Below are 13,809 nucleotides of genomic sequence, written 5' to 3'. Positions count from 1 at the left end.
AGATGGACCAATGATAAGGAGAGGGACTGGGCTCAGATTGAATGTGCACAACAGCAAGCAACTAAGTGGGCAAACCATGTGTTGGCCTTTATAACAACAAAAAAGAGAACAAACATCAAGATGTCTTGCTCTGGTTAGACCAGAAATGGAATTCTGTGAAAAGATCAGATCTCCCTATTTAAATCAGGGTAGAAGAATAAAGTAAATTTTCCTTGTCTTGTGATGCTGGGCTTATGAGATACAGAGTGGTGAAGGCCTTTGGGCTAATACTGCCTAGCACGTAGATAACTGAGAATTGATTTTTTTTTCCCCTGACTGAGAATCTAGGAGTCACAGATTCAGAATAAAAAGCTAGTCAGGACAGAAATGAAGAAATATTTTCTTGCCAAAAGGGTGGTGAATCCTTGAAATCCTCCATCTAAGAGGGCCTTGTAGGCTTAGATGCCTAGAATAATCCAAATTAATAGATTTTAGATGTTAAGGAAATGGAGGAATATTGCAAGAAATTGGCATTAAGATAACAGTCATCCATAAATGATGTAATAATCACAAAGCGTCTAGAGGCCTACTCCCGTTTCTGTTCTTTTTATGCTCTTTTGAAGCAGAAACTGTGGCTGATTTAGGTTATTTAACATAGATATCACAACAATTTGCCAGTTGCAAGAATCCACTGTTGTGCTTTCAGTCTTCTAATGCCAAGCATCATTCCATTCCTTAGCAATGATTACTCAGCTGAGCTCATGAATTTGTACTTAGTTTTCATCAAAGAACAGAGAGATGTTTATTCTTCCAAAAACGTTCAAAAGCAGTAAAACATTGTCTTGTGAGAGTAAAATGGTTGAAAACGTTCCTAGTTAAATTTATTTGATAGTTTGCAGAATGTATTTGCATATTCATTGTGTTTTTGTATCATGAGTTTGCAAGATCAGATGACGAATCTTGGTAAATGTTTGCTCTTCCTTTTCACACTGTGTACTATGCCCGTTCCTCGTTCAGTGACAGTGAGTCTCTTGAAGCATTAGAGCCCTGGGTTACTACCTTCCAGAATTCCAACCCTTTCAGATAATATCACATCCAGATGAAGATGAATCCATTTAACTAGTCAAGTGGTAAATAGGAACAATCAAGTTAACAATATTTGAAAAGAATCTGTGGGAGGAAAGGAATCGTTGATATATCAGGTTGAAATGTTATTTCAGAACCCCTTATTCTGATTCCCATTGTATTGTAAATCAGGTGATCAAACTGACTAGACTGGAGTAGAAAAAAGCAACCTTCATTCCTGAACTCTTGAAGTGATTAATTTAGTGATCTGTCTCAATATAAGTATTTCTATACCATAAAAGTCATGTGATAAGATTATGAGAGTCCTGTGTATCAGCACAATCCAGATTTTTAGTTGAACAGTGGAGACAATTAAAAGTTGTAGATGCTAAAATTGGAAACAACACACAAACTGCTGGAGGAACAACATTTGTGGGGTAAAAGGAATTGTCGGCGTTCCGGGTTAAAATCCTGCACTAGGACCAAGTGTGAAAAGGGAAGAAGCCAGTATAAAAAGGAGAGAGGTAGGGGTGAAAAAGGGCCAGTGGATGACTAGTGGACAAAGGAGAGGTGAAGGATAATGGACTGATGGAGCCAAGTAGGGTAGGGGGAGGAGTGGATTTGGGATTTGGAGGCAGGGAGTAAATGGTGGAAACAGACAAGGCAGAAAAAAAAGTGAGATGGAGCCAGGTGCAGGTACCCTCTCTTTCTGGTATCAGGTTCCAATTCCTTTTTTCTCCTTCTCTGTCTGCTTCTGCCTATCACTCACCAACTTCACCCCTCTCCCTCCCCTACCTCGCTCCAACTGCACATCATTCTTCAGCCTCCCTCGGCCCACCAATCACCAGCTCTGCTCCTTCTCATCAGTATCTTGGCTATCTACCCTCTTCATTCTCAGTACAGATGCAGGGTCTTGACCCACAAAGTCAGCAGCTCCTTTCTCCCACAGATGCTGCTTTATCCACTGAGTTCTTCCAACGATATTTTTAATAGTATTTGCTTTGTACTGTAACCTCCTAAGAGCCTCTAACATTCTGCTGAGCCGATTAATTCCTGTAGCTTTAATTGTCTACATGAGTTTGATAACGTAATAGATATTATATCATAGAAAGGCTGTGCAAGGAATTTGAGGCTTTGTGTGGATCTTTCTGTGATTTTACAACTGCTGAATTTGGTCTTATTCTTGGATCAGTTAATCTATGAATTTATAAGTATCAATAAAATATGATCAAATTAATCATGTAGAAATAGTATTATTGAATTTCTTAGAGAAGTGTGGCTGTAATCTTAGAGATGCAGTGATGATGAATTTTGATCCAAGTTTTTTTGCATTATTCAGTCCCCTCAGTTTTGCAAGTTTTTCTCAGCCAACAAATATTCTATGTCACTCACACATTGCTGTGAGCTCACTTCTTTACAGTTATATCAAATGACCTTCAGGACTAACATTGCAAGCTCACTTTACTGATAAGTATGTACATAAAGCCCTATTTATACAGCAGAAGCATGTGACTAGTTCCAAACAGTGATAGACTGTTAATCACTACTCTCAATCCTTTCTCCTTTCACAAACAGAACCTCCCTGCAAAGTGTTGCAAAAGGTCATGTAACCACAGCTTGCTACGACAACAGTTCTACCTGTGAGCACAAGAAGGTCCACAGAGTTGTGGACACAGTTCAGCACATCTTGAAAACCAGCCTCCCCTCTGATACGGCTTACTGTCCCAGTAAAGAATTCAACGTAATCAAAGACTCCCCCCTCCCATCTTGGGCATTCTCACCTTGCCACTGCCTATCAAGCAGATCAAAAAAAAGCTTGAAAGCATGAAACACCATGATCAAGGACAGCTTCTATCCCACTGTTGTAAGACTATTTATTGAAAGGGCACTTTGTATGATAAAGTGGACACTTGATCACACACTCTACCTTATCATGGCTTTGCATCTTATTCCCTATCTGCTCTGTAACTATAAAACTTAATTCTGCATTCTGTTATTGCTGCCTTAGTGCATATGATAATACCTCACCAATTTACCAATTTATCAAATTACCAAACCTGGATAAAGTTCTATAAAATGCTATTCCCTGTAAACGTAGTTTGTCTTCCGTATATTTCAGTGAAAAGAAAGCCTGGCACTTGCAAGGGATAAATGTTGGATCGATTTAGTCTTAAGCCCAAGCCTGGATGTTGTTGTGGTCTTACAGCAAGTGCACAAGACCTTCAAATGGAATTGAGAACTTGTCTCTATATACTGGATGGAAGCACTTAAAGAGTCTGAGGATGGTTGACCCTGAGATTCTGTCCTGAAGAACTTCTGCAAGGATATTAGGCTAAGATACTGGCCTCCTACAACCACAACTACCTTCCCCTGTGCCAGTCTTCCGGAAGAAATTTCCACTGATTCCCAACACCTTGTAATTTATCGGATCTCCCTGGTGTCATGTTCGCTCAAATTCTGCTTAATTGTCATGGTCAACAGTTCCCTGTGCATCTTCTGGGACCACCTGTACTTTACTCAACATCAAGGCTGAGCACTAGTGACATGCAGAATCTTACTTTCACTGTTAGTACAGTGAGATCCCTGCTGAAATTGTTTCACTGTGTTTAGATGTAGTCCTCTGGTTAAGTATTGCTGCAAAGCAAATAAAGAGCAGAGCTGCTATCGAAATGAAGTGAATATGTTCTGCTCTCCACGACAGGATGTGCCCCAGATCTGCCAGGCAACGTTTATGTAAGAATTATTTATAGCAGTTCTCATTAAGCAGCGATATTTCCAAACCTCGGGGTTTTGGTTAACCATCATCGTTAGTGCGCAGGTAAACAACTAATAGTTTCAGGGTCGGCATAGTAAGATCCCCGATTCCCCGGGCTTAATTCAGAATCAGAAAGCATGGGTCATGAAAGAGAATATGAAATCACTCATTGGGAATTCATATTCGATGATCTATCTTTACTTCTGTGACTGTGATTGTAAAGGAAATTGAGCTTTTGGCCAGGCTCAGGCTGAAAGCTGTCCAGGTCAGACTGGAGCCCGATAAAAAGCATATGTACAAAAACATGACATTCATTCAAATGTTCAGCGTACAAGACCCCTGCCACCATTCCTGCTAACACCTAGTAGTTCAATGAATGGCTGCTCCCACCTCCATCCATGAACCACAGTCTATCTTAGGGTGAGCAACAACAAAAGAGAAGGGAGACATTTACAAACTCAACATCACCCTTTTCTGAATGTTTTCTGAGAAAGTGGGGAGCGAAAGCTTCTTGGCAGCATGTGTTTGTTCATGTGTTTGAAAATGTAATAAAAATGAAAATGTTTGAAACACTCAGCAGGCAGCATCTCTGAAGGGCGAAATGTCTAGGGACTGGAATGCAAAATGCACTGTTTTTAAAGCTACATGATCCAAAACTGATGTAACTCAAAGTGAGCTGTATTAGAGATTGCTTACTGGGGAAATGCACCAATTGGGAATTGCGCTGGGAATTTCAAGTCAAAATCCACAGACCCATATCCAACATTTTCCCAATGTCATGCATTCCATATGACATCAGTATTGCGCAGTATTGTGCTTTCAGGTAGATGGAGCTCATCAGCCTGGGAAGCCAGTCCATCTAAGAGAGGGAAAACTCTGATTTCAAACCTCCACTGCCTTGCGGCCATACCCACTCATGGGAAAGGCTTAGGGAGTAAACCCTGAGGACAAATCCAGAGCTGGAGTCCCTAAGGCAGTCCAACATTACCTTCAATCTCATTTTTGGCAACTCCTGCGACATCACTGGTGCCAAGCTATATCGGCCCTTACCCTTCCCTTGGACAACATCGGTGACGTGGAGAGGGGAGACCTGCTGCATGGGCAACTGCCGGTCTTCCATACAACCTTGCCCAGGCCTGCGCCCTGGAGAGGAGACTCCAGCGTTGCCTCACCGCGACAGCATGACTGAAGCAAGACTTTCTAGGCGCAGATCCATGGTCTCGCGAGACTAATGGATGCCATCACCAGTATTGTGCTGTTGGGGCTTCCCCGAGATAAACCGGAGCTCCCAGATGCAGAAAAATGACTGCTCACATCTGGATACTTCACAAGGCAACTCCAAAACTCACAGGAGAGACATGCCCATACCTTCAAATGTGCTTAGACTCTCCTAAATGTAGTAACGAACATGGCTCCACACACAAAATGCTGGAGGAACTCAGCAGGTCAAGCAGCATCTCTGGAAGTGAATAAACAGTTGCTGAGACCCTTCATCGGGACTGGAAAGGAAGGAAGAAGATGCCAGAGTAAGAAGGTGGGGCATGGGTAGGAGTTGAGGGGAGGGGGAATGAAGTAAGAAGATGGGAGGTGATAGGTGAAAAAGGTAAAGGGCTAGAGAAGAAGGAAGCTCATAGGAGAAGAGAGTGGTCTTTAGGAGAAAGGGAAGGGGAAGGGCATCAGGGAGATATGATAGGCACTTGAGGAGAAGAGACAAGAGAAAGATCAGAGTGGGGAACTGAAGAAGAGGCAAGGGGAAGGGGGAAAAATCTATCCAAAGCTAGAGAGATCAATGTTCATGCCATCAGGTTGGAGGCTACCCAGACAAAGTATTCGGTTTTGTTTCTCCAACCTAAGAGCGGAGTGAATGCGCTCGACAAAGCAGCCCGCCGGTCTATGTTGGGTCTCACTAATGTAGAGGGGGCTGCATCAAGAGCACCTGATACAATAGATGACACCAACAGATTCACAGGTGAATCTGGAAAGACTGTTTGGGATTCTGAATGGAGGTGAGGGAGGAGGTGAATGGGCAGTTGGAACACTTTGTCCATTTGCAGGGGTAAGTGCCAGGAGGGAGATTAGTGGGGAGGAGCAAGTGGCTAAGAGAAACGCAGAGGGAGTGCTCCCTGCGGAAAGTGGAGAGTAGAGGAGGTGGAGATAAAAATGTCTTTGGAGGTAGGGTCTTTTTGAAGATGGTGGAAATTATCTTCCCCCTTTCTTTCCAGTCCTGATGAAGGGTCTTGGCCCAAAATGTCAGCTGTTTATTCATTTCCATAGATGCTCCCTGACCTGCAGAGTTCCTCCAGCATTTTGTGTGTGTTGCTCTGGATTTCCAACATCTGCTGAATATCTGATGCTAAACAACATATCTTGTAGGATTAACAACTGAGGAACTCATTTGGTTCCTGGTATAGCCATCGACATTCCCCAAGAGAAAGATGACCCTTTCCTTCAACCTGGTGAAATGGTAGCAGGATAAAGACTCTGTTATGGATGGCTTCTCTCATAACCCTGGCAGTTTCACCATTAATAGAAGACAATGTAAATAACCTTTCCTGTTATGAGTTTGCAAGACATTTATGGATAGGAGCTTAATGAAGACCAACTATCTATGGAGCTGAGTAGTAGGTAATGAAGCGTGTGTGAGAGAGATAGCACATTTACTTTGACATATCTAGCACAGTTGTGATATTATACTTAATTTCTCACTCCATTTGTGCATCTTATTCATCAGCACTGCAACATCTCTCTCAGAGAACACTGATGCTGTTTCTCCTCCCGTCCCTCAATGGGGATGTAGACTGTGTGCCTTTAAGGACCGATCCCCTGTCTCTGAACACTGCGGAGTGTTGACAGTTGCCATAATTGGGAGCACTCCTTTGGGTCTCCTACAGGTCACAGTATTTGGCTGGAATCCCTGCTTAAGCTATTGCCCACTTGTTTGAAGCCAATTTCACAATCATTTTGGGGGACATGATTTGGCATTCACAGACTATACAAAAAGTAAGCCTCTATTTCAGGCAAAAGAGTTAATATTTCAGGTCTTTGACCTTTACTATAATTGGGGTGATTAAGAGTGCAGGTTAAATGATTATCAATCAAAGTACACACAAAATTATTGCATCTGGACTGATAATCTTGAGAAGTTCACAATTTTCTTGTCTCCTCCCTGTCCTCACAATTCTGTTTCAAGACTGACTTGCCTTAAAGTTGGTTCCACTTTGGACATTTTACATAGAACAGAGAATCCTATGTTTTCATTGGTATTGCATTCTCTTCTCTCTCTCCCTTCTGAGCTTTCTTGCAGATGCAGTTCCTCAGACACTGTGTCACTGTTCTAGATCGTGGAGTAAGCAAGCTCCCTTGGCAACTAGAATGGGTAGGAAATTTGGGATCCAATTTATGCCGTGAGTTCAGGCGCCTATATTTCTGATGAGCAATTTCAAACAAGATGAAGTTATGCTATCAGCATGATCATCTCTATCCTTACACCCTGGGTCAAGGCATATTCTCACAAAAAATCTGAGCATGTAGCTACTGCTAAAATTGTAACAATGCTCCAAGCAGACCTTTCAGTTTGATTGCCCTCTTTTTTTTTGACAGTGGAGTCATATGTTCAATTGGCTTGGTATTTTTCAAATTCAAAACTTTTTTTCTTGCAATCCACATTTGTCCTCGGTTCCAAGCAATTACACTGCATCATACAAGGTGCTGTTGGTGGGGTTCTAAATGAGGTGTGGATAAGAAGTTTACGTGAAGACAACAAATGCAATCCCTTGAAATCTCACTGCGCTTTCCTTTGTTTTACCCTGGCGCAGCAGTCACCTTCAGTGACATTCCATAAGGAAACCTTGACCAGATTGGAGGGATTCAGGTTTGTTTATTGGCATTTTTTTATGTGGATGCCGGCAACTGAACCTGGATTTACTGATTATTGAATGTTAGGCGCAACGTCTATCAAATAGAATGCACAGAGACTTCTAGAAAGAGCAGTTCAGTACCAAAGTTTCTGGTAGGGACTCCATGTTATTAACTGGGTCTTACAATAACCCTAACAGCAATTCACCAACACACACCCTAACAGCAAGGCTCGCCCTAAAGCTAAACACCAAATAATGTAGTCTTCATAGACATTATGATGTCATTGTTAATCCAAGCCCGCAGCATCAGCAGTAGTTGTCTAGTTAAAGGAAAAGTGTAACATTCATGACATGTTAATATCATATCAATGAGCTTACATGGAATCAGACTGAAATTATAACAGGCATTGATCAATCTATTCAATGCACTTTTGATTGATATTTCATGTAATGAATGTAAATAAAACATGCAAGAGAAAAAGAGCATCTAAACCATTTATCAACAATCACCTAATCCAACATTCAGAAAGATCATGACTGATCCATCCTTCAGTGATAAAGACTAATTACTTTTCTGCATAAAAACTGAAATGTTTACAGCCCTTGGGTGGAACATTTCAAAAATCACAAGCCATTGTAGAGAAATCTGACTGACCTTTTTCTTCAAAGCTGTGATTCTGATTTCTAACCTTCCCAACACCTATCCTTCCTTGTCCGTCGAGAATTTTACACTTCAGTAGGATCTGCTCTCATTAATCTAAACTGTTAAGGACAAAACCTTTCTCCACACAATTGCAAAATAAATGAAATGTGATTTGTGTAAGATGGATAATATATGCGATATTTGATAAGCATGATTTATGTCACATGCTCTTTGTCTCATACATTTGAAAAATGAAATCTATGTTAGCACATCAACATGATTCTGACAGTAATTTAAAACTAAATATTGGAGCAACTGCTTTCACTATCAGAGTGAGGTGGCTGTAACCATGGCAACTCTCTTGTTGGTTCCATTCAAAATGCAATGACTTAGAGGATAACTTATTTCTTCATTACAAAATGGAGGAAGTAAAATCAGATGGACGAGTACAGAAAGACAACCAAAATTTATAGGACAAAATAGCAAATTTAGGGCAGATTTCCTGAGAGATCATTTTGGAATCAAAGCAGAGCAGTAGAAAGAAGGACTCTGGTTTATTTTAAGTAATACCTGGAAGCTGTTCTGGGGCAATGATTGTGTTGCCGTCTGGAACAGTGAGGTCAGGTAAATCAGGATACTGCCGTCATCCAAACCTTTCATGTACTCCAATCATTAGCAAGGCTTAATCAACAGTGCTTATAAAAACCCTGCAGTTGCCCCACATTCATTTATTAAAACTCCTCAAAAGATAAAAGTCAAGCACATGAAACTACTGCCTGATTAAAAACCACCCTCTTGTCGGAATCACTCTCCAACTGCCAGCTTACCGGCAATAAAAATTTGTGGGCATTAACCTTGGGCACACTAAAATACTTCCCCCAGATTGTTTCTTTAGATTATCTTACTTTTACAGTGGAAGTAGAGGTGAGAAGAAAGAAGCCACAGCACATTGTAACATTGATAATGACGAATGGGACTACATCCCAAATGCCCAACACAGCCGATTGTAATACCAACACTGACCAAAGGGTCTGTGTGCAAGTTGCCCAGCACAGTACAGTCCAACACAAATGCAAGCTACTACATCTGCATCTGACCAAATGCCCAGCTGAAAGTGTGGCCCTCTTAGCTCTGCTTCACATCTCAACAACACTGCGGCCTTGTTGCTTGAGACATCACAAGATCCCAAAAGCCACTCACCAAAATATGGAGTGAATAGGAGAGAAGAGATGACGAGAGTAAGTCTCCACAGCATTCTGAGGGCACGTTTGATCTGAAGAGGACCTGCTCGTAAGCCTTTCCCTCCCACAGCTGTCCAAGGCAAAAGAGTGTACGTGGTTTGTTCTGTGTTAATGGACTTTATCTCTCCCAGGCCCTGAACAAACACTGCACTCAATGTTTTCATTAGTCTAACACAGTAGTCAAACAAATTGGAACCAATAGAGAAGCCAGTTACTCAGTCATCTTCTCTCAGATTGCAGAACTTTCTATTTTAAGAAATTATATATTTTCACAGAAATCTTGATTGAAATTATCTCAAAACCTCTAAAAATATTTATCACTTAAAACTTGCAAATAACAAACACAGCCTGGCTATAGTTTAAGCTGTTGTAATTATTGTTTATGTGATATGATTAATCTTTGTAAACAACAGAAGTGAGTGGGACTGAAACTCCTTTTTAGAACTGGGTAAAACCCTTCAGTGATTGCATTATCAGAGAGCAAGTTGAGTTTCGCTTCACCAAATGGAAGGTCATGCATTTCTCTTCCATGAAGTAATCTAGTTAGCTGAAATGAAACCAGAAAGTGCTAGAAACACTTAGCAGGTCAGGTAGCATTTGTGGAAATAGAAACAGTTAATGTTTCTGGTTTGGGACCATTCATCAGCGTTAATTATTTCCATTTTTACAAATGCCGGGTGCTTCCAGCATTTTCTGGTTTTATTTTAGATTTCTAGTATTTGCATTTTTCAATTTGTTATCTATTTATCTTGTGAATATTTTTTTATTTAAAATATTATAGGTTTAAAAGACCTGGCCACCACTTACTCCTTCCCAAAACTGCATATAAGAAAATCCTCAACATGTTCTCCACCTCTTCTTTTGAAACATCCCTCTTTTCAGTGGTCTTGCTTTGACAGAGAGCCATTCACCCCTTACTCCCGAAGGAACTCCTTCTCCTGTTGCCAACCTCCTTCTTCGTACTTTAAGTGCAACTTTTATTTGTTCATTTGTTTGGTTGAAGATTCGGCGCGGTAACCAGCCCTCCTGGCCCAATGAGCTCATGTCACCCAATTACATCCATATGACGAATTAACCTACTAACCCATACATTTTTGGAATGTGGGAGGAAACCAGAACACTCAGAGAAAACTCATGTGGTCATGGGGAGAACGTACAAACTTCTTACAGACAGCAGCAGCATTGAACCTGGGTCGTACCAACGCCTATTGTCTCTTTTTCAATCATCTGTGAACGGATACTGAGGCTTCTGTTCCATAGTTCACAAATGTAAAAAAAAAGTTCTTGGTGTCTCCCTCGAGTCATGTCAAGTCATTAAGTCAAATTTATTGTCAAGTGCACAAGAGCAGTAAGATAGAGTTACAATGAAAAACTTGTTTGCAGCAGCAACACAGGCACACAGCTACAGACAACACACAGAATATACACAAAATACATACATATGTTATATAAGACTGTGATGAGAACATAAAAAGACTGCGCAAAAAACACTATCAGAAGCAAGTTCATAGTATTGCAAAAGGTGGTCCATAGTGTTAGATTGCATGAATATAATTCCCAGCTGTTCCCAGAAATAAGTCCTGGCTTGAACAGCAAACACAAGGAAATCTGCAGATGCTGGAAATTAAAGCAACACACACAAAATGCTGATGGAACGCAACGGGCCACTGTTGACTCTTGACTGTTGGCCTGCTGCGTTCCACCAGCATTTTGTGTGTCTGGCTTGAACAGAGCAGCTTCGCGAAGCTTAAAGCAACATAGATTGGATAAACTAAAGCTTTTCTTGCTCTCAGTTCAAAGAGTGGGGACTGGGGTAGCTTCCGGAAGAGCCTGTGTGAGATGATCGCACTACTATAGGGTCCTTAATCAACACCAAAACTACCTGGCCCTGAAACTCTGAACTGAGAAAGCCATGTTGAAGGTATGAAGCAGCATTCAACAGTGTGTGTGCTGTTTGCAAGGTCCAACTACTGAAAATATCTAAAGCACATGCGGCCCAAGTTTTCCTGCAAATCCAGTGGCTGAGGAGCTCGAAAGCAAGTGGAGGATATAACGGCCCATCAGTGATTCAAAGCATGAGAAGACGTAGTTCACTCAGGTTCGCCAACTAAGTACATAAGGCATCGATTCCATAAGACCATAAGATATTGGAGCAGAATTAGGCCATTTGGCACATCATGTCTGGCCAGCTGATCCAATTTTCCTCCCAGCCCCGATTTCTTGCCTTCTCCCCATATCCCTTCATGCCCTGACCAATCAAGAATCTGTTAACCTCTGCCTTAGATATACATAAAGACTTGGCCTCCACAGTACTTGCGGAAAAGAATTCTACAGATTTACCACTCTCTGGCTAAAGAAATTCCTCCTCATCTCCGTTCTAAAAGGATGTCCCTCTATTCTGAGACTGTGTCCTCTAGTTTTAGACTCTCCCATCATAGGAAACATCCTCTCTACATCCACTCTTTTCACAGCAGTTTGGTGTCTTGAGCAACGGCTGATCAGAGATCGGGATTGACTAGCAAGAACAAATTAAAATAAGGCAGGACAAGCAGAGCGACCTTTGTTGGAGTGACCACTGTTGGAATGGATTATGTTAGAGTGAAGATGTTGAGGCTTTAGCTGTTCAAGGCTTCAGTGAGAGAAGGTGAAAAATCTGTAAGTAGATTTTTTTTCTGACAGTTTATTTGTTGTTTTTTTTATATTTACACAGTTAGAGCAGCAGAGATGCTAGGCAGGATAGTTAAATTCTCCATTTGCGGGATGTTGGAAGGCAGGGAGACCTCCAGTTTCCCTGACAACCATACCTGCCAGAAGTGTGTCCAGCTGCAGCTTCTAACAATCCACGTTAAGGAGTTGGAGCTGGAACTGGATAAACCCCAGATCATTCAGGAGGCAGAGGTGGTGACAGATAGGTAATATAGAGAGGAAGTTGGTGCAGAACAGGAGACTGAGTGACAGTCAGGAAGGGAAAAGGGTTAAACAGCTAGTTGGGAGTGCTCTTGTAGCCTTAACAGCTCAACAACAGGTATACCATTTTGGGTACTGTTGGGGGGGGGGAGTGGATAATCTAGTAGAGGAAAGTCACAGTGGTCAGGTCTCTGACACTACATCTGGCTCTGTGATTCAGAAGGGAAGGGAGGAGAAGAGGCGAGCTGTGCTGATAGGGGATGCATTAGTTAAAGGAATAGGAAGAAGGTTCTGTGGACAAGAACGAGATCCCTGGATGGTACATTGCATCCCAGGAGTCAAGGTCCAGCACATCTCAAATCAAGTCCTGAGCATTCTTAAGTGGGAGGTTGAGGAGCCAGATGTTGTGGTCCATGTAGGTACCAATGACATAGGTCAGAAGAGGGACGAGCTTCTGCAAAGTGAGTTCAGGGAGTTAGGTGCTAAGTTAAGGGGCAGGACATCCAGGGTTGTGATCTCAGAATTGCTACCTGTGCCACTTGTAGTGAGGCTAGAAATAGGACGATCATACAGTTTAACACATGGCTAAGAAGTTGGTGTAGGAGAGAGGACATTAGATTTTTAGATCACCGAGCTCTCTTCCAGGAAAGGTGGGACCTGAACAGAAGGGATGGCTTGCACCTGAACTGGAGGGTGACTAATATCCGAGCAGGAAAGTTACACGGGATGGGAGGGGGATATTTAAACTGGAGTTGCAGGGGGATGGGAAGCTGAACACCTGAACAGATGGCGGACAGGTTGTGGAGAAAGATGCTGTTAAGACTTCAGACAAAGCCAGGAATCAAAAGATCAAAAGGTTGAGCATGGTGCGACTAATGGCCTGAGATGCATGTAATTCAATGCAAAAAGTATTGTAGGAAAGGAAGATGAACTCAGGGCATGGATCAACATATGGAATTATGATATTGTAGCCACTAGTGATACTTGGTTGCAGGAGAGGCAGGACTGGCAGCTCAATAAACTGGAGTTCTATTGTTTTAGACGTGACAGAGTGGGAAGGATTAAAGTGGAAGGGGTGACATTACTAGTCAGGGACAATGTAACAGCAGTGCTCAGTTAGGACAGACTGGAGCACTTATCTAGTGAGGCCTTATAGGTGGAACTGAGTATGACCACATTAATGAGGCTATATTGTAGACCACCCAATAGTCAGTGGGATTTAGAGGAACAAATTTGTGGAGATCATAGACTGTTGCAAGAAACATAAGATTATGACAATAGGTGATTTTAATTTTTCAGATATTGACTGGGAATTCCATACTGTCAAAGGACTAGATGGGATAGATTTTGTCAAATGGGTTC

The 13,809-nt window shown here is 41.8% G+C and overlaps 1 protein-coding gene across 1 annotated transcript in view; it reads right to left on the bottom strand.

Annotated features, from left to right (window-relative positions):
* LOC132385313 (V-set and immunoglobulin domain-containing protein 2-like) overlaps window positions 1–9,610 on the bottom strand; it is a 36,581-nt gene extending 26,971 nt beyond the window's left edge. Inside the window, exon 1 of the mRNA XM_059957333.1 lies at window positions 9,500–9,610. Coding sequence (XP_059813316.1) covers window positions 9,500–9,554 — 55 coding nt within the window. The 5' untranslated portion in view covers window positions 9,555–9,610. The remainder of the gene's footprint in view (window positions 1–9,499) is intronic.
* Between the last annotated feature and the right edge of the window lie 4,199 nt (window positions 9,611–13,809).

Source organism: Hypanus sabinus, chromosome X2 (assembly GCF_030144855.1).
Source record: "Hypanus sabinus isolate sHypSab1 chromosome X2, sHypSab1.hap1, whole genome shotgun sequence".
NCBI lineage: Eukaryota > Metazoa > Chordata > Chondrichthyes > Myliobatiformes > Dasyatidae > Hypanus > Hypanus sabinus.
This window is presented reverse-complemented; position numbering and strand designations above follow the sequence as displayed.